We start from the raw sequence: 21,774 nt of genomic DNA, 5'->3' as shown, positions 1-21,774 counted from the left end.
CAAAATAAATAATTTTAAAAATATTTATCGAAATAAATATCCCTCTCTTATCTCTTATTTTTGTCGTATACATCTATTTAAAAAATAATCAATCAAAAAATTAAATTAAAAAAATAAAATATACTCAATTACAAATTTTAATTATAAAAAAATAATTAAGAGATATAACTAATATATAATAGAAACCAAATTATCAATATAAATATTTGAATAGAAAAAAATAAACTTAAAACTTCATAATATGACAAATTTTGATTTTAATTTTTCAACTTAGTTCCTTCTTATATTATCTATTTAAAGAAATAATTAATAATTATTAATAAATATATAATAAAAAATTAAAAAAATCAAAATATAATACAATTAAATGAGGTTTTATTCAATTTGTTGGTTTAGAATTCAATTACGTAAATTTAAAAATAACAAAAAATAATAAGATTTTTTTATAAACTTTAAATTAATGTCATAGTTTCTTATTTTTTAATTTTTTTACTTGGTTTCTCATTTTTATCAACTGCACAGTTTTTTATTTATCCTTTTTTTTCGGTGTATATATATTTTTCTTGTTTTTTTTCTTATCATTTAGCTTTTCCCATTTTTGGTCTACATTATCGAAGGCTCACAAATTTTTTTTTGAAAATTTGTGAAAACTATGGCTCCTTGGTTTAATGTAATTCACAAAAACATATTTTTAAAATGATTCTCATTATAATCAATCATTCCACGTGTCAATCTCTTATTTGTGGGTTAATCTTTGGTCACCTTTAACCACTAATGCCTTAGTCACCATAGAAATCCCCTTTATTTATCATGTGAAAAATATTTTTTTAAAAAAATATAAATGGTAGCTTCTAAAAAATGCAGATTATTTTTAGGAAAAGTCTAGGGGCCAGCAACTTTATTAAATTTTGGTCAGCATGTAACCAGCAAAAAAAAGTGAGCCATTGAATGAAATCTCACACCAATCTCACACCATTAAAACCATCATTGATGGCTATTTGATGGCTACAATTTACAAAAATTGCTGGCCTCCTAGCATTCCTCTTATTTTTAATATGAGATAAAGATGGTGCTATGGTTGTATATTGATATTTGAAGTTACAGAATTGTGAATGTGTAGAAAATGTGTCCAACCGTATTGACTCTCCACCTGCGAAATTCACCCATCTCTAATTACACCAAAGAGGAGTGTTAGAGGCCAGCAACTTTTGTAATTTGTAGCCATCAAATATCCATCAATTATGTTTTTAATGGTGTGAGATTTCATCCAATAATGTGGAATTATTTACTTTTTTTTACTGGTTACATGCTGACCAGAATTTAATAAAGTTGCTAGCCCCTATACTTTTCCATATATAATCCTATTTTCAACAAAAATACAAATATTTCTTTTATATAAAAAAAATTAGCCTCTAAAAAATATATAATATTAATATTTAAAAGAAAGAAAAGGAGAATATATGATTGATAATTTAATATAGTGCTTATTGTGTAGAATGGTAAACGTGTCTCCCCTGTATATAATTGCTATAAATGGTCCATCTTTTCCGATCTGAATCTATCAAAAAGAAAATAACATAAAAGCAGAGTGATCAGTCGCTGAATACAGCTAATTAACACAAGACCATGAGGAAACAATACCTCTCTTTTCTTCTTCTATCTCTCTTCCTTTCTGCAGATGCCCGTGGCGATTCCAATGTAAGTATTCAATTTCACACATATACACCTCTCTTCTAAATTTATCTATTCATATACTTTAATTTAATTTTACTCTCTTCACGAACAATCTTATTGATGTTCCGATCCATCTAATCAACATGCATGTATGTATGTATGTACGTATAAGCAGGAGTGTGTGTACACGATGTACGTGAAAACCGGATCCATCATAAAGGGAGGAACAGACGCAAACATAACTGTCACCCTCAGTGACGTAAAGGCCCGCGAGGTTCGGGTCCCGAACCTCCGGGCCTGGGGGATCATGGGCCAAGGCTATAACTACCTGGAGCGCGGCAATCTTGACGCCTTCACCGGCCGAGGCCCATGCATAGACACCCCGGTCTGCCGCCTCAACCTCACCTCTGACGGCTCTGGCTCCCACCATGGTTGGTATTGCGACTATGTTGAGGTTACTACCACTGGCCCCCATAAATCATGCTCTCAGACCTTCTTCTACGTTGACCAGTGGCTCGCTGATGATGTCAGCCCCTACAATCTCACCGCCGTCCTCGACGGATGCCACCGTGCACAATACGCCCGTCGTGGCAGCAGGTTCAGTGTCGGGAATAATGCCAAGTTATCGTCGGCTTGATGAGATGCATGATTCAATTCATTGATTCATCGTTCTTTCTTTTGATTTATTTTCTTTTGTGGTAGTTGATGTTTGATCTCTTTTAGTTGTTTTCAATTTCGTGCATGCTGTAGAGAAGTGGTATGTGATGATGCTTTATGCATATGCATGGTGAAAATTGTTAATTGAAAGGATATTCTTCTTGGTTATTGGCGTTGTAATGAGGAATTATTTATGGTGAAAATCCTTAATTTCACGTAAATTTGCCCCTGAATTTTTATCATTATTTATTTGCCAACTACTCTAACGAAAATGTTTGTGATGATCTTTATTTAAATAATCACACTTTAAATAAAAATAATATTTTTATAATATATAAAAATTAAATTTTATAATCTATTATTCAATAGTTAAAATAAAATATTTTTTTATAAAAATAATTATAAAATCTAAATTGAAATATATGCTTATTTATTTTTGATACGAAGATCGAGCTTCATTGATTCATTGAACCACTTTTTAGTGAAATATGTTAAAAGATTAGGTGGAAACTCACGTGCCTGTGAAATTGATATTTAAGAACTGTTAGATGATTTGACAACTTTGACTAAATTATTATCTAACAGTTTTTAGTTATCAACTTCATATAAAAATAACTGCATGTGAGTCTTCCTCTAAAGATTAATAGTCAAATTAGTTTTTAAAAGATGACTCATTCTTTAAATTCATCTTTAAAAGATTTTTTCAATCAAATTAGTCCTTAAAAGATTATAAATTAATCATTTTCGTTCATCAGTTACTTAATTAGTAGTTTTCGTAAACGATTGGTGATATGGAACGTTAATTCACATCATACATGACACTTAGCTAGTATATTTACTTAGACACTGAACAAATACATTTATGAAAATTTATCAATTTAGTATCATTAGGTTATATTACTTTGATGGTTTATATAATTGAGAAAATGGATTAAATTAATAGATTTTCATAAATATATTTATTCAGCGTTTAATTAAATATGTCAAGTGTTGTTCATACCCTATTCTAGAAATAAAGCCAGATCCAATAAGGATAAAAGGTCCATAAAAAAATATAGCCTCTCCCAACTTACCCAACCTCTTAAGACGTCGGACACGACAAAAGGTTCAATTTATTTATCCAAATAAGTAACTGCCTCCTCGAATCTCAACAACTATATCTATATCCGCTAAAAGATAGATTTTAACAAACTTCCAATATAAAAGGAACAGTTATCCACCAACAAAGGTGGAACTACTCCAAAAGGTGGTTATCGACCCTACTATAAATACATTGACACCCCTCAAGCATATTAATGTTCTAATTTACTAAAAAATTGCCTAAAACCCTTGCTAACTTAAGTATCAGAGTCTCTTGCAGGTACCATCCCTACCTCATCATGAGGAACTCGGACGGCAGCACCTCGGCACAAGAACAAATTGGATGCTACCTCACAAGGAGTTTGGACCTCACGTTCGGGCCCAAATAACCATTTCAGGTAACTCTTGGAACATTGGCACCGTTGCCAGGGAACTAGAGCTCAACCTTTGATAATGGCAGACAATCAATACGATGATGGTCATAATTAAGCATCTGAGTTAGAACTGGAACTCCACCGTGATGATGACCTCACGCTCACAATACCTCCACCTCGGGAAAGATTGCATGTTCCCCACGAAGAAGGAATATCGGGGAACCCCCAGCCACGACGGATCCAATCAAAGGTCCATTCACCTGAAGATGAAGAACCTCCTTATCCATGAGAGATATTAGGCTTAGTCCATGGCCATCGTGGACGATTCGAGCAACTCGAGCTGGAAGCAGAACGACAATGGGAAGCAAAACGAGAACTGCCAAAGGAGGTACGACGACGAAAAGAGTTGGAAGGAAAGCTCTTAAGATTGGAGGCTGACCTCCGAAGATGGAGCAATCGAGCAGATCGGGAGAAAATTTCTCTAGGAGGTGAAGATCCGTTTGTTGAGGAGATCATGTGGACCAGAGTACTAAGAAATTTTAAAACACCCGACATGAATCTTTATGACAAAACGACCAACTCAAGACACCATCTCAGTAACTTCAAAAGTTGGATGTACCTAGCTGATGCCTCCAACGCAACTCATTGCAAAGCATTCTCGACAACTTTGACCAAAGCCGTGATGAAGTGGTTCGATAACTTATCTCCCAAGTCAGTAACTTGTTTTGATGACCTGACAAGGAAGTTTCTTACTAGATTCTCAGTTCAGAAGGATAAAGTGAAGCATGCTCTAAGCTTGCTAGGGGTTAAACAAGAAGTCAGAGAGCCACTCAGGGGTTACATGGAAAGATTCAACACAGCATGCTTAGAAATACAAAACTTACCTACTGAAGCAGTAATAATGGGGTTAGTTAACGACTTTAAAAAGGGGTCATTCTCTCAATCCATATCGAAGCGACACCCAGCTTCCTTGTACGAAGTACAAGAACGGACGAAAAAATTCATCAATATGAAAGAAAATTCCCAACTAAGAGAGCCTCTTTCAAGGCCCAACCTGTCCTATCTATCTCGGAAAAAGGAGAAAGAAGCCAAGAAAAAAGAAGAATACAACTCGAAAAAATCTCGAAGGTATCATAATTATACTCCACTTCGAGTCTCTATTGTAGATGTTTTAAGGGAGATATGCCACACTAAGAAACTTCCACCTCATCGCCCAATCAAACACAAAAAGGGCAGGAAGTCGGACAGAATACTGCGGATATCACAAGATTTATTGACATTCTATCAATGATTGTTATGATTTAAAGAATATCATAAAAAAGCTAGGCAGAGAAGGTCGGTTAGACAGGTACTTAGTAGAGAGGTCGGACGACCAAAGAAAAAAGAAAAAGAGATGAAGAAGGAGAACGGCAAGAACATCCACCTCAAATTCCTGAACGACACATACACATGATTAACGGAAGATTTGCTAGAGGAGGAATCTCAAAATCATCATAGAAAATGCATCTTAAAGATTCATCATAGGAGTAGAGATACAACATCCTATCACTTCAATAATATTCTCAGGGACTCCGATGTCTTTTAGCGTATCCATAACAAAGACCCAATTTAATATGTCATAAGCCTTTTCAAAATTTATTTTGATAGTCATAAGCCCTTTCTATGGACTTATTGCGCATTGCATAGACCACTTCTTGAGCTATTAAAATATTGTCTGCACTAATTCTACCAAGAACAAAGCTTGATTGTGTGTTAGAAATAAGATTAGGCATATAAATTTTTAATCTAGTAGTAATAATCTTAGTGACAATTTCATCGCAAATATTACATAAACTAATAGGTCTAGAATTTTCAAAATTTTCTAGGGAGTGAACTTTAGGAATTATAGCTATTAGAGTCTAGTTTACCATAGCAATGTTACTAGGATCCCTAAAAATAGATTTCACCCAATGATGCGTGAGCATCTTTCCTATCTTTTCCTAGTGAATTTACATTTAAGTTGTTAAGTTTAATTAAGAATTAATTATCTTTTAGCCACTATGGATGCTACTTTGAGTCTTGTGTAATTTTGTTTATTTTAGGTAGCATTCGGTTGGATTTGATGGAGCTTCCGCAGAAAAAGAGAAGAAGGCTATATAGGGCAGGAATGGCTTAGAGGATGGAGAGGAAGCTTGCACAAATGGAATCAGCACAAGAATTAAAGGAGATGACCAGCGAGGAGCGACACGTGCACATACCTGACGCGTGCGCGTGATTTGGAGATTTGCTCAGCGACGCGTGTGCGTACCTGACGCGTACGCGTGACACGCGAAGAAGACCATCGACGCGTACGCGTGACATGCGCCACGTGCAGAAAATGCAAAAAACACTGATTATTTAATTAATTCTAATTTAAACTTTATTTTTATTTTAAAATAGGAAAAGATATTATTTTAGTTTTAGAAAATAGATTTTAAATTAATTGGGATTAGATATAAAAAGGAAAAGAAACTTCTCTTTTGGGGATTTCCAACATTATTCCACTTTTCATTCCACCTCAGCCCAATTTACAGTTTACCAGAATTCTTATTTTCTCTCTGAACCATGAGCAACTAAACTTCCACTGTTAAGGTTAGGAGCTCTGTCTATTGTATGGATTGATTCTATTGTTTTTCTATTTTAATTCATGCACTGATTTATAATTTAAGAATTGTTTTTGTTCTTTATCTTATGAATTTGGGTGGAACAGAAGTATGACCCTCTTTCTAATTGAGTTCCTGTATAACTTGGAAAAGCTCTTTACTTGAACAATAGTTTGAAAATAATTTCTCCTAAATTCTAATTATCTGGACTTAACAGGATACGTGACATATAATCCTCTTATATTTAGATAATTAGGATTTTTGTGGCATAATAACTAAAATTAAACTTCACCCCCTAATTGGAATTAATTGACCAAGGAATTGGCAGTTGATGAAAGTTAGAGGAGACTAGAAAAGTCTAAGAAATTAGGGTCTAGTCACATATAGTTTGCCATGAATTAAATCTTGCATGATTAAAATAAATTAATAAGAAAAGTCAATCCGAAAAATAGATAACTCTGAAACCTTAACTGTTTCTCCATACATATTTCACAACCTGTTTACTGCTTGCTTTATTAAATTTCTGAATTATTGTTTAATACTTTTGAATACCAAAATACTATTTTCTGTTTGTCTAACTAAGTAAATTAATCAACCATTGTTGCTTAGGCCACCAATCCTCGTGGGATCGACCCTCACTCACCTGAGGTATTACTTGGTACGACCCGGTGCACTTGCCGGTTAGTTTGTGGTTATAAATTCCGCACCAAGTTTTTGGCGTCGTTGCCGGGGATTGATAGTGATTAACAACTATTAGTTGTTTGATTTCTTAGATTAGGTGTTTTAATTTTAATTTTTATTTAAATTTTGGGTTAGTATTTTCGAAAAAAAATAAAATAATAGCACTAATATGTTTCCTTAATTTCTGAAATTAAGTTTGGTGTCCCCTAGTTATTTTTATTTCAAATTTTCCTGTTTATTTTTCTTGTTAATTTCAAATTTTTCTGTCCTAATTTTTCCTACAAAGTTCGAAATTTATTTATTTATTCTATTTAGTATTTTTTATTTTAATTATTTACACAGGTTACCTCACTGGAAATTCTCTGCACTCTGATGTAGATAGTTCCATCTTTTCTTGTCTTCTGTCTGTGTATGCGCAGGAATAGAGACAAAGAACCCCTCTTAGACTTTGATCCTGAACCTGAAAGGACTTTCAGGCGACGTTTGCAACAAGCAATACTTTGCAAGGCTGCAGAATCCACTATGGATCCTAATAATGCTGTTAATGCCAATGTAGAAAATCCGAATGGGAATGAGTAACAAAGGAGAATGCTTGGCTCTTACTCTGCTCCTATTGCATATCTTTATGGAAAAAGCATTGTGGTGCCTCTTATAGCTGCGAACAACTTTGAGTTGAAGCCACAATTGGTCACCCTGGTGCAACAAAACTGCCAGTATCATGGTCTTCCCCACGAAGATCCAAATCAATTTATCTCTAATTTTCTGCAGATTTGTGATATTGTGAAGACAAATAGAGTGAACTCTGAGGTGTACAAACTCATGCTCTTCCCGTTTTCTCTGAGGGATGGAGCAAAGCTATGGCTAGATTCCCAATCCAATGAGAGTTTGGATACTTGGGACAAGGTAGTTACTGAGTTTCTTACTAAATTTTTCCCACCAAAGAAGCTGACTAAGCCTAGGGTGGAGGTTCAGACCTTCAGGAAGAAGGATGGTGAAACTCTTTATGAAGTTTGGGAAAGGTACAAGCTACTGACTAGGCAATGCCCTCTGGACATGTTCTCCAAATGGACCCAACTAGATATCTTTTATGAAGGCTTGAGTGAAATGTCCAAAATGTGCTTAGATAATTCTGCAGGTGGTTCACTGCACAAGAAGAAGACACCTGAGGAGACTATTGAGCTTATTGAGTTGGTTACTAGCAACCAATATTTATACTCATCTAACAGGAATCATGTGAACTCTGAGGCTCCTCAGAAGAAGGGTGTTATGGAAGTAGAAGCTCTTAATGCTATTCTTGCTCAGAACAAGCTTATATCTCAGCAAATAAATTTACTTACTCAGCAGATGGGTGGCATGCAAGTCTCAGCTATCAACAACCAAAATCCACCTCAAGAGGTCTCTTATGACATGACAGGTAATTTTGTACAAAATGATAATTATGATTATGCTCAATCTTCTTCTGAGCAGGTAAATTACATGGGGAGTGGTCCTAGAAATCCCAACAATGACCCATATTTTAAGACATACAATCAGGGGTGGAGAAATCACCCAAATTTTAGGTGGAGGGACCAACCTCATAGACCTCGGAATTTCAACAATAATTTTCAGGGCGGCTTCCAACAGAACAATCACAATAACCGCCAATTTTAGTCTCATCAACAACAACCACCTCAGCAGGCAAACTCTAAATCCCAAGAAGATTCTAATTGGGAGATGATGAGGAGTTTTATGCAGGAAACCAGAGCCTCCATTAGAAACTTAGAGGTGCAAATGGGCCAACTGAGCAAGCAAATACCTGAGAGGTCTGCAAGTACATTTCCAGGTAATACAGTGGTGAATCCAAGAGAAGATTGCAAGATTATTCAATTGAGAAGTGGTAAAACAGCTGGCTCTGAGACAAAGGCCAATGAATAGCTAGTTGAAAAGAAAGCTCCAAAGGAGAAGAAGGAAGAAGTGGAGCACGCCCCTCCAAAGCGTGCAGACAACCCGTTTCCTGACTCTCTTGACACTTATCCTACATTGCCAAAGGCTCCTGAATACAAGCCGAAAATGCCATATCCCCATAGGCTTCAGAAGGCTTCCAAAGACAAGCAATTTTCTAAATTTTTAGAAGTCTTCAAGAAGCTACAGATCAACATTCTTTTTGCAAAGGCTCTTGAGCAAATGCCTCTCTATGCTAAATTTATGAAAGAATTGTTGACTAACAAGAGGAATTGGAAGGAACAAGAAACAGTGGTGTTAACCAAGGAATGCAGTGCTATTATTCAACACAACATTCCTGAGAAGATGCAAGATCCAGGGAGCTTTGTGATTCCTTGCACCATTGGAGATGTCATCATTCAGAGAGCTTTATGTGATCTTGGAGCTAGCATCAATCTCATGCCACTTTCAGTGATGAAAAAGCTTCAAATTGAGGAGGTAAAACCCACTTGTATTTCTCTTCAACTTGCTGGTCTTTCTATTAAATTACCTGTGGGTGTTGTTGAGGATTTACTTGTAAAAGTAAGACCATTTATTTTTCCTGCTGATTTTGTTATTTTAGACATGGAAGAGGATGCAAAATTCTCTATTATTCTTGGTAGACCCTTTTTAGCTACAGGTAGAAATATGATTGATGTGAAAAAGGGTGAATTAACCCTGAGGGTCAATGAAGAACAGGTGGTCCTTAATGTTTTTAAAGCTCTCAAGCACCCTAATGATTCTGAAAGGTGTATGAGAATTGATGTTGTTGAACCACTTGTTCAAGAGGTACTGGAAACTGAGGTACTTGATGACATTCTGGATCCTATTTCGGAGTATGAATTAGTGGAAGTTGATGATTCTCCACCCCAAAAGAAGCTGATGAACACGCCAATAAAGGAGGAGGAAGTCCCCAAGCTTGAGCTCAAACCTTTGCCCCCTTCTCGAAATATGTATTCTTGGGTGAAAATAATTCCTATCCAGTGATTATTAGCTCTTCCCTGAAGCCTGAAGAGGAAGAGGCGCTTATTTTAGTGCTCAGGAGCCATAAAACAGCTATTGGGTGGACCATTAGTGATTTGAAGGGGATTAGTCCAACCAAGTGTATGCACAAGATCCTCCTTGAAGATGATGCTAAACCAGTTGTGCAACCACAAAGGAGACTCAATCCAACTATGAAAGAGGTGGTCCAAAAAGAGGTAATGAAATTATGGGAAGCAGGTATTATTTGCCCTATTTCTGACAGTCCTTGGGTAAGTCCTGTGCAGGTAGTTCCCAAGAAAGGAGGGATGACAGTGATCAAGAATGAAAAGAATGAGCTTATTCCTACAAGAACAGTCACAGGTTGGAGAATGTGTATAGACTACAGGAGGCTCAACACTGCTACAAGGAAGGATCATTTCTCCCTGCCTTTCATTGATCAGATGCTTGAGAGGTTAGCTGGTTATGCTTTTTATTGTTTTCTAGATGGATATTCTGGATATAACCAAATTGCAGTGGACCCTCAAAATCAAGAGAAGACAGCATTCACATGCCCCTTTGGAGTATTTGCCTACAGGAGAATGCCATTTGGACTTTGTAATGCTCTAGCAATTTTTCAGAGGTGTATGCTTTCAATTTTTTCTGACATGGTTGAAAAGTTCATTGAGGCATTTATGGATGATTTTTCTATTTTTGGAAATTCTTTTGAATCCTGCCTTAAGCATTTATCTCTTGTCTTGAAACAGTGTCAAGAATCAAACCTTGTTTTAAATTGGAAAAAATGTCATTTTATGGTTACAGAAGGTATTGTTCTTGGACACCGAATATCAAGTAAGGGGATTGAGGTTGATAAAGCAAACCAATCAATAAGGGAATAAGCAATGACATCCAAGAATGTTGGAGAAATTTTGCTGGGAGACCATCACTCTCTACCGCCTTCCAACTTTCCATATAAAAAACTGCATATTTTTTTTTGGGAGAAATATCTCTACCCATATTTGCATATTGTTGGTCAGGAAGTCTAGGAAAGTTCCTAGTGATAGGAAAAGGAGTCGAATTACCTTCCAAAGAATAAAGACTTTTGAAAAAATTAACACCCCATTTTTTAAGTTGTTCCACATCATCTATCCAATTCCCACATCATTCTTGAGAGCAGCAACCTTATTTCTGCACCTTTTGCCATTAGCCCTTTGATGAAATACTTGGTATTTTTGTCACCAAATCTGTTGCACCTTGACATTTGTTGCCAATAGCTCTCTTTTTGAATCGCTATTTCTTTATAATTTTTCCAAAGGTCTTTTTGAAGCTTATTTAGAAAAGGGTTATTGGCAAAGGACATGTTGCTGATTCCTTCAGGTCTAGATATAAGGCACTATTTTTTCCTGAAAATATGACTAAAAACCTCATTATTCCAAAGTTTGACAATGTTAGTAAAGCTTTTAATGTTGCTAGCCAGACTGACATCATTGCTCCAACACCTTTTCACCATATTATCATCTTTTTTATGTAGAATCTAAGGTGCTAAAAATCTGAAAGGCCTTTCCCTATCCTCTCTGGCATGAATATGATAATCAAGAAGAATGGGCAAATGATTATATTTAAGTTTAAGTAAATGCTTAACTCCTACATCTGAAAAAGTATTGACAAATGCATAACTACTAATAAACCGATTAAGACGTCTTTTAGTATTATTTCATTGCCAGGTAAAAGGGGACCCTTTAAAGCCTAGGTCATGAAATCCACAATTATTCATACAAGTAATGAATCTATTAGTATCATTAGAGAGATTATAAAAATTCTCTGTATTATTGAGGGAGAGGATTGAGTTAAAATCATTTCCTAAGCACCAGGGACCAGTAATAGAAGAAGAAATATTTTTCAAATTTGTCCATAACTCACTCCTACTTCTTACATGAGGGCTGCCATAAATTGTAGGAAGATTCCACCAGCGAGTGTTCTCTCAATTGACATTTCATATGATTAAATTGTTTGTGACAATTGATAAGTTTAATGTTCCAAGACTCTTTTATCCACAGACACCAAATACCACCACAAAATCCTTCCACTTCACTGAAGCACCACGAGTCAAAGCCCAAACGCTTAACAATGCCTTCGACCTTAGCTCCTGAGATGTGAGTTTCAAACAAGATACAAAACTTGAGATTATATTTGTATCTTAAATCATAAATAATAGAATTGAACCCCTTTAAAGAAGCTCCTCTATAGTTCCAAATGATAATATTCATCATAAAAATGATTTTTAAAAATAAAGTAACTAGCAAGAGTAAGAATAACTCCCTAAACTCGAAAGAAAAGTCCTCAAGCTTTCATAGGGTTATTTTTTGGAGTAGCAGCTCCCTCACTCCCATTAGGAAGAGTTTCTCCTGATAAACAATTGACTTTTTCCATCATGACAACTTGACTATTAGTGCTTGATTCAAGAGGTTTATCTTTTGACATGTTCTAAACTTTGACCTCTAGTTCTACCTCCCATGATTTTAGAAACTAGAGAACTAGATGGGGGAGAGGGGGGGTTAAGGGCGCTATTAGTAGAGATGAGATATTCATTTTGATGGCTATGGTAAACCTGATTACCAACCCTTTTAAATTGATCCTAATATTTCTGATGAGCAACTTTTTTTTCTTAGTAGATGCCGTAATCTTCATATTCTCATTCAGAGTTAATATGTGTTCAACATTATTCTGTTTTGCATTATTTGTATGAGGTTTTTTGTATTCCTTTTTCTGTTATTTTATAGCTTTCCCTTATTGTGGTATTGCTGGTGGAATTCTTGGTTGGCCCCACTTTCTGATTTCGTCCTTGGTTTGCATTTTTGTTTTGCTAAAAGTAACCATTCTAGCTAGTTTCCCTTTCCATTCTCCTGCCCGATTTGGTCTTATCTGTATTAATGATTTGCTCCTCCTCAATTAATTCCTGTTAATTCATAATCTTATATCTGGTAGTTAGCATATTTTTTTAGGTTGATTATTCCCCAACAAATTTCTGCTTGTTTCTTCTTTGGGGGTTTTTTAACCAGTATCCAAAGCTCAAATGGGCTTTCCTCTTTTGTAGTAACGGCTTCTTTGTTGGTAGGTGCATTAATGTGATGTTGATTTTCCAAATTATGAGACAATTGTTGATCATTAATGATGATTTCCTAATTTTTTGCCATCATCGTATCTTCCTTTTTCGACCTTCCCCCTTCTTTTGGTTATTGCTGGCCGTGGGTGGAGGAGCTACTATTCCCTTCCCAGCATTGGTTATCTTTAGTTGGAGACATCTTCTTACTTCCTTCAACTCCTTCTCTAAAAATCTCCGAGCACACATCAAACTTATGGCCATACCTACTACATCTGAAACAAATTTGATGCAAGTCCTCATACTCCCACCTAAATTCCTTTCCCAAGGTTGTGAAGAACAGAATAAGTTGGTTCCTCAAATCAATCTCAATGCATATGCGTGCAAACTTACCTCTTTAGATTGATGTTAACTTATCTACCCTTAGCATAGTACTAAGAGTTCCACCAACCTTCCATAAGAAATATTTATTATAGAGCTCTGCTAGCAGGTTGGAAATTCTAATCCACACAGCAACTTTCTTGACTTGTAGCTCTTGAGGTATAAACAAAGGCCTCCATCGTTGGATAAGGAGATAATGGTCTGAAATCATCTAAGAACCTTCAAATAGGACATAAGCATATTCTTCATAACTGAAAAAACGGACAAAGAAAAATTCTTCTTCCAAATCCATAACCCGAATGCTCTCTTTTTTCTTCCACCTTCTATTGATTCACCTTTCCATTATCTATAAGGAGATTCTTTTTTCCATAGACTTCACAATTAGCGTTTGTTTCCATGGTCTACACTATGGGTGGCAAATGGGGAAGCCCATCCTGCCTCACCCTGCCTAACAGCTCACCAATTTTTTATAAACCATTAAATATTAAATAATATATATAATTTCACAATTATTTCAATAAATTTATAATTTTTAAAGACATAAAAAAGTTATAATTTCTAATTCACAAACACTAAATTCTTTATAATCATAAATATGTAATAAACATAATTATAAACTAAGTTTTTTGAAATAAAATAATAAAACCAACACTGTCCAACGCAAAACAAACACTGTCTAAAATATATAATTAAACATCTTCAAGTTTATAATCAATCAAACATAAAATAGAATCCAAAATATAACTTAGAACATCTTCAATTATCATCTTTATCCTCTTGTAAATCAATAACACTAAATAAATTTGTAAAAAAAAAAAGCTTTGACAAAAAAATGCCTGGCCCACTGGGAAAGCCCGCCCCGCCCTGCTGAAACCCGCCAAATCCCACAGATTAGATGTTTCCATAATGATGTTTCCATGGTCTTCACAATAACATTAAAGAGTAAATTCAGAGAATTAGAAAGCAAGCAGTAAATGGTTTGTGAAATATATATGAGTGGCGCTTAACTTTGGAATTCCCAAGTTAGGCGCCACCCACCCAGTAGCCATTCCTCAATTGTACACCAATGTGGTGCCTAACTTTAAGAAAGTGAAGTTAGGCGCCTAGCCTCTCGAATGTTTCACCAAATTGGCGTGAGATGTGGTGCCTAACTTGGGCTGGCCAAGTTAGGCGCCACCCAGTCCGAAGCTAACTCTTCCAGGGTGTCCGAAACTTTGTCTTAATGCACCTATTTCTGTTCTAATCACTCAGCATGATCAAAATATGCATAAAACAAAGGAAAAACAGTAGAAACTCAAACAAAACTAAATAAATAAATAAAAAAAATCAAAGTAAAAATCAAACTTAAGGATACGAAAATATCGGGTTGCCTCCCGACAAGTGTTTCTTTACCGTCACTAGCTTGACGGTCAGCTCCTCTAAGAAGGAGGATTATAGGGGCTCAGCTCTTCACCCCTCACTGTGAACTTCTTTTCTGTGTTCTCATGGATCAACTCTATATGCTCAAGAGACAGGATCTTATTCATTGTATGAGGCAGGATTGGGCATGCAGTGAATACCACCTTCATTCCTGGGGAGAAGTCTTCAGTGGGACTCCTTTTATTTCTCCATCCCCTGGGTACTTTCTTCTTTTTGAGAACCTCCTCCTTGGTGGATGATGCATTCCCGACACCAAACTTAGGTTTGATGTCAGGGGAAATTTCGTTGATTGTCACCAAAGGAGGTTTGAGCTGCAGATTCTGTTGTGCATCATCAGGGGGTTCTTGAAGGTTTGGATTAGTAAGCTCAGTCTGCATGCACTTCTCTTCTTCACCTGATGAGTGCATATTTTTGAAGACATGAAAGACCAGTTGCTCATTATGCACTCTAAGCACTAATTCACCTTCTTCCACATCAATTAGAGCTCTCCCAGTGGCTAGGAATGGTCTTCCTTGGATTATAGAGGCATTCTCATCCTCCCCCGTGTCAAGAATCACAAAATCTGCTAGGAGGAAGAACTTATCCACTTTGACCAAGAATTCTTCACTAATCCATATGCAGGCTTTAGAGATATGTCTGCTATTTATAATGCTACCCTTGTGGGTTGTGCCTCTTGGATTTGCAATTTCTTCATCACAGACAAGGGCATTAGATTTATGCTTGCATCCAGATCACATAGGGCTTTCTCAAAGGTGGTGCTCCCAATGGTACATGGAATTTGAAAGCTCCCTGGGTCTGAAATCTTCCTTGGCAAGTCATTCTGAATTATGGCACTACATTCCTTAGTCAGGACCACTATCTCATCTCCCTTTAAAGGCTTCTTCTTTGACAACAACTCCTTCATGAACTTGACATAGAGAGGCATTTGCTCCAAAATACCAGCAAAAAGAATATTAATTTGTAACTTTCTAAAGACTTCTAAGAACTTTGAAAACTGCTTGTCCTTGGTCTTCTTTTGAAGTCTCTGAGGATATAGCATTTTAGGCTTGTATTCAGGAGCTTTAGGTAATATTGGATGTGTGTCAAGAGTGACTGGAAAATGGTTGTCTGCACGCCTAGGAGAGGCGTGTACTACTGTGTCTTCAGTCTGCTCTGGAGCTTCTTTTTCAACCGGCTCCTCAGTAACTTGTGCTTCCATACTTGCCACTTGTCCACTTATCAAGATGATAGCCTTGCACTCCTCTCTTGGATTTGGAATTGTGTTACTAGGAAGGCTATTAGTGACCCTCTGATCAATTTCATCAACACTTGTGACTAATTGACCCATCTGAATCTCCAAGTTCTTGATTGATGCTCTGGTTTCCTGCATAAAACTTGCCATTAGTGATTCCAGATCAGTGTTTTTCTGTGGTTGAGAGGTTGCTTGCTGAGGTGGTTGTTGTTGAGATGACTGAAACTGGTGGTTATTAAAATTATTCTGTTGAAAACTGCCCTGAGAATTATTATTAAAATTCTGCGGCTTCTGAGGTTGCTCTCTCCGCCCTAAATTTGGGTGATTTTTCCACCCTGATTATAGGTCTTGGCATATGGATCATTATTGGGGTTTCTAGGAGCATTCCCTATATAGTTGACCTGTTCAGAAGGAAATTGAGCATAGTCATAATTCTCACCTTGCATAAAGCTACCATTCATGTCATAAGGAGCCTCTTGAGGGGCATTCTGAGCATTAACAGCTGAAACATGCATCCCACTCAAGTGTTGAGTATGTATATTAATCTGTTGAGACATAACCGTGTTCTGAGCAAGAATAGCATCCAAGGTCTCCACTTCCAAAATGCCTTTCTTCTGAGGAGTCCCAGACTTCACAAGATTCCTGTTAGGAGCAGTGTATGAGCCAAGCACTCTTCTAGGTTGTTCATTCTCATTCGAATTTATCACATTGACATTAACAGCATTGTTGTGGTTAGGATCCATTGTGAGCTCCTCAGTTTCTTTTGCAAGGGTATCACTGAGAGTTTCACCAGATTTATAGAGTCTAGCTTGTTGCAAACGCCTTCTCAAAGTCCTCTCAGGTTCAGGATCAAAATCTAGAAGAGGTTCTTTGTTTCTGTTCCTACTCATAAACAAATAGAAAATAAGAAAAAGTGAAATTCTCTACGTCAGAGTGCAGAAAATTTCTAGTGAGGTAACCTGTGTAAAAGAAATAAAATAAATAAACTAAATAATTAAAGTAGTAAATTTTCAAAAATTATAAGCAAAATTGGAATGGAAATTTTGAAATTTATAAAAAAAAATAAACAGAAAAATAAAAATAAAAATAACTAGGTGACACCAAACTTAATTTCAAAAAATAAGAAAAAAAAAATTTATGCAAAATTCTAATATTAAAACAAAAAAAAACAATTAAAACTAATAAAAGAAAAAAATAAAAATAAAATTAATGCAAGGGACAACGAAGGTAGAATGAAGCAAAATAAAATAAAAAGAAGACAACAGAAATAAAAGAATAATAAAATAAACAAGATAAACCAATTAATTTTAAGAAACGAATAAAAGCAAATGAAAATTAAAAGGAAGGTAAAAGGAAAACGAGGAAAGGAGGTACGCATACGAGGAAAAAAAGGAAAAATAAATGGACAATAAAAATTAATAATATTAAAAAAAATTAATTAAAAAAAAATATCTAATCTAAGCAATCATACAACGAGTAGTTGTCAATCACAGTCAATCTCCGGCAACGGCGTCAAAAACTTGGTGCGAAATTCGAAGTCTATCTAACTGGCAAGTGCACCAGGTCGTACCAAGTAATATCTCAGGTGAGTGAGGGTCGATCCCACGAGAATTGATGGATCAAGCAACAATGGTTGAGTGATTTTCTTAGTCAGACAAACAGAAAATGGTGTTTGAGAGTTCAATAACATTAAACAGTAAATTCAGAGAATTAGAAAGCAAGCAGTAAATGGTTTGTGAAATATATATGAAAAAACAGTTAAGGTTTCGGAGATGTTTATTTTTTGGATTTACTTTTCTTACCAACTATTTTAATCATGCAAGATTCAATTCATGGCAAACTATATGTGACTAAACCCTAATTCCTTAGACCTTTTTAGTCTCCTCTAACCTTCATCAACCACCAATTCCTTGGTCACTTAATTCCGATTAGAGGGTTAAGTTCAATTCTAGTTTATATATCACAGAAATCCTAATTACCCAAATATAAGAGGATTATATGTCACGTATCCCGTTAAGTCCAGATAACTAGAAATTTAGGAGAAATTATTTTCAAGATGTTGTTCAAGTAAATTACTTTTCCAAGGTTTACAAGAACTCAATTAGAATAAGGGTCATACTTCCGTTCCACCCAAATTCATAAGATGAAGAACGAAAACAATTATTGAAATTGAAATCAAAATATTAATTAAAATAGAAGAGTAATAGTATCAATCCATACAATAAATAGAGCTCCTAACCTTAACAGTGGATGTTTAGTTGCTCATGGCTCAGAGAGAAAAAAAAAAGGATTCTGAAAAATTGTAAAGTGCGGAATGAGGTAAGAGAGAAGAGACGAGCCCGAAGGGCTGAATCTTTTTCCTTTTATGTCTAATCTTAATTAATGTAAAATATACTTTCTAAAACTAAATAATATCTTTTCCTATTTGTAAATAAAATAGAGTTTTAATCCAAATTAATAAAAAATCTTCGAATGACTGCTTGGAGGACGAATGAGACCACTTCATTCATCAAGGTTGGCGCCTAACTTGGAAAATTCCAAGTTAGGCGCCACTATGATCGTGTGTATTTGTGGCTTTGTTTCTTCTTGGCGCCTAACTTGAAAAATCCCAAGTTAGGCGCTGCCTTGGCAGCAAGCATTACAAGCGCAGGTTCTTTTTCCGGGCCTAACTTGGAAAAAGCCAAGTTAGGCGCCACTATGGCCGTACAGGTTGGAGAAGAAGTGTATACTATTATACATCGTTGGAAAGCTCTGGAAGTTAGCTTTCCACCTTAAATCACGTCAATTGGACCTCTGTATCTCAAGTTATTCCCGTTGGAGTGCAAGGAGGTCAGGGTTGACAGCATCGTTAACTTTCTTCTCTTCTTCTACAAAACTCCATCAAATCCATCCAAATGCTACCTGAAATAAACAGAATTGCACACAACTCAAAGTATCATTCATAGTGACTAAAAAATATTTAAATCTTGATTAAACTTAACAATTCAAATGCAAATTCACCAGGAAAAGATAGGAAAGATGCTCACGCATCATTATCCAAAACGTAATCCTCTGCCACCATTTTAATAATTTCCTTTGGATTGAGCTTCTCCAATCTATCACCTATCAGCCTATTTTTGTAATAGTCTTTGGCTTGTTGATTTGTAGTAGGATCTGTGACAGTAGTGTTGTCTAGCATAAGTTGCAGTTCAACTTCTTCCTTTTTTTTTTCAGAACTATTCTGCATTTCTTTTTTCATTACATCTGTATCTATTGTAAAATAAATAAATAAGGAAGAGAAAATAGATATAAAATAAAGAAGCGTAAATAGATAACTTTAATATTAATATTCACCAATATAATTATCTCAATATAATAGAGATGATTTATATACACATCTACTAATATATGTAGCAATTTATTTGTAAAAAGAGAAAGAGGAGAATAGTATATGAAGAAGGAGAGAGTGATTTTATTGTTTTGGTTGTATGTAGCTTTGGCATCAGTTCATGCCTATTTATATACGTACAATAGTATTGCCTTTTTGTTTCATGAATTTCAATCTGTTTTGAGAAAATGAATTCTCATCCTGGAAAGAGTGAACGGCCCATTAAATGGGCATCCACATCATCATACTTATTTCAATACTCTCCCTTAGATGACCATTTAGGAATATGCCTCGTTAAAACCTTATTAAAGGAAAATCTAATGGGAAAAAAATTAGTGAAGGATACAATATCCTTTGTGATGGGGACTGCCTCATTAAAAACCTTGTTAAGAAAAATCCAATGGAAAAAAACCTGACCAAGAGAAAAAGAGTACAGTCTCTCCCTCTTATCGACATCATTTAACATCTCGAAATCTGCGCATCCTACTCTGATGTACCAATATTTCAAAGGAGGATTTTGGAAGTGACTTTGTAAATAAATCTACCAGATTATCACTTGAGAAAATCTGTTGGACATCAATTGTCCCTTGATTTCGAAGATCATGAGTGAAGAAGAATTTAGGAGAAATATGCTTTGTTCTGTCACTTTTGATGTATCCACCCTTAAATTGAGCAATGCATGCTGTATTATCTTCAAACAGGACAGTTGGAGCTATCTTATGATCAATCAGTCCACATGATGACAGAATATATTGGATCAAACTCCTGAGCAAAAAACACTCGCGATTAGCTTCATGTATCGCTAGTATTTCAGCATGATTAGAGGATGTTGCTGCAATCGTCTATTTCGTGGACCTCCATGATATAGCTGTACCACCATATGTGAACAGGTATCCTGTTTGAGATCTCCCTTTGTGTGGATCAGACAAGTATCCTGCATCTGCAAAGCCAACTAGTTGTGACCTGGATCTATATAGATAAAACAATCCTATGTCAACTGTTCCATGAAGATATCGAAAGATTTGTTTGATTCAACTCCAATGTCTTCTAGTTAGAGAAGAACTATACCTTGCTAGTAAGTTCACAGCAAATGATATATCGGGTCGTGTGTTATTAGCAAGATACATTAGCACTCCAATGGCACTAAGATATGGTACTTCAGGACCAAGGATATCTTCATTTTCTTCTTTAGAACGTAATTGATCATTTTCCACATCCAAAGACCTTACGTTCACTGGGGTACTTAATGGATGTGACTTATTCATATAAAATATCTTGAAAATCTTTTCTGTGTATGTTGTTTGATAAATAAAGATCCCATTTTTTGTATGCTCAATCTGCAGGCTGAGACAAAATTTAGTCTTTTCAAAATCTTTCATCTCAAACTCTTCTTTTAGAGCTTTTATAATTGTTGAAATCTCTTCAGGGGTTCTAATGATATTTAAATCATCATCGTACACAGTAATTATAATAAATCCAAATGCAGATTTTGTTATGAAAACACATGGACAGATATTATCATTCTTGAATCCGTTTTTGGTCAGATACTCAATAAGACGATTATACCATATTTGTCCAGATTGCTTTCGACCATATAAAGATCTTTATAATTTAACTAAGTATAACCCCTGTGAATATTCATTGGATGGTTTAGACATCTTTAGTCCTTCAGGGACTTCTATATAAATATCACGATCTAATGATCTGTATAAATAGGTTGTTACCACATCCATGCATATGTAGTTTATGGTATGCGAATAAATCGACCAAATAATGCAATGTTATTACATCCACTACAGGGGAATATGTTTCTTCATAATCTATACCGGGCCTTTGTGAAAAATCTTGTGCCACAAGTCGAGCTTTGTAGCGTACAACTTCATTTTTCTCATTTCGTTTTCTCACAAATACCCATCTGTATCCAACAGGTTTTACATCTTCTGGTGTACGGACTACAGGTCCAAAGACTTCACGTTTTACAAGTGAGTCTAACTCAACCTTCATAGCTTCTTCCCATTTTGGCCAATCATTCCTTTGTCGATATTCTTTGACTGTTCTTGGCTCAAGATCCTTACTTTCATGCATGACATTTAATACCACATTATATGCAAATATTTCATTGATAATTATCTTATTTCGGTTTCATTTTTCTCCTGTAAAGACATAATTTATCGAGATCTCGTGATTTTCACAATTTTCAGGTACCTAAACATCTTCTAGTGTTAAAACTATATCAGAATTTTGGACAATTACAGATATTTTTACTATGT

General features: G+C 35.5%; 1 protein-coding gene across 1 annotated transcript; it reads left to right on the top strand.

Moving 5' to 3' along the window:
• The first annotated feature begins 1,565 nt into the window (after positions 1–1,565).
• LOC112735767 (PLAT domain-containing protein 3) lies at positions 1,566–2,564 on the top strand. The gene is made up of 2 exons (XM_025785273.3): positions 1,566–1,698; positions 1,850–2,564. The coding sequence occupies exons 1-2, from the start codon at positions 1,627–1,629 to the stop codon at positions 2,309–2,311; spliced, it is 534 nt and encodes a 177-aa protein (XP_025641058.1). The 5' UTR covers positions 1,566–1,626; the 3' UTR covers positions 2,312–2,564.
• Positions 2,565–21,774: the final 19,210 nt, after the last annotated feature.

The sequence above is a fragment of the Arachis hypogaea genome, chromosome 13, assembly GCF_003086295.3.
Source record: "Arachis hypogaea cultivar Tifrunner chromosome 13, arahy.Tifrunner.gnm2.J5K5, whole genome shotgun sequence".
Lineage (NCBI taxonomy): Eukaryota > Viridiplantae > Streptophyta > Magnoliopsida > Fabales > Fabaceae > Arachis > Arachis hypogaea.
Note: the sequence above shows the minus strand (reverse complement) of the source record. Positions and strands in the feature narration are given on the sequence as shown.

Bases quoted from the DNA above. Each gene is read 5' to 3' on its own strand.
- LOC112735767 (XM_025785273.3), top strand. From the start codon at position 1,627: ATGAGGAAACAATACCTCTCTTTTCTTCTTCTATCTCTCTTCCTTTCT. The intron at 1,699-1,849 runs GTAAGTATTCAA...ACGTATAAGCAG, and splicing joins ATGCCCGTGGCGATTCCAAT to GAGTGTGTGTACACGATGTA.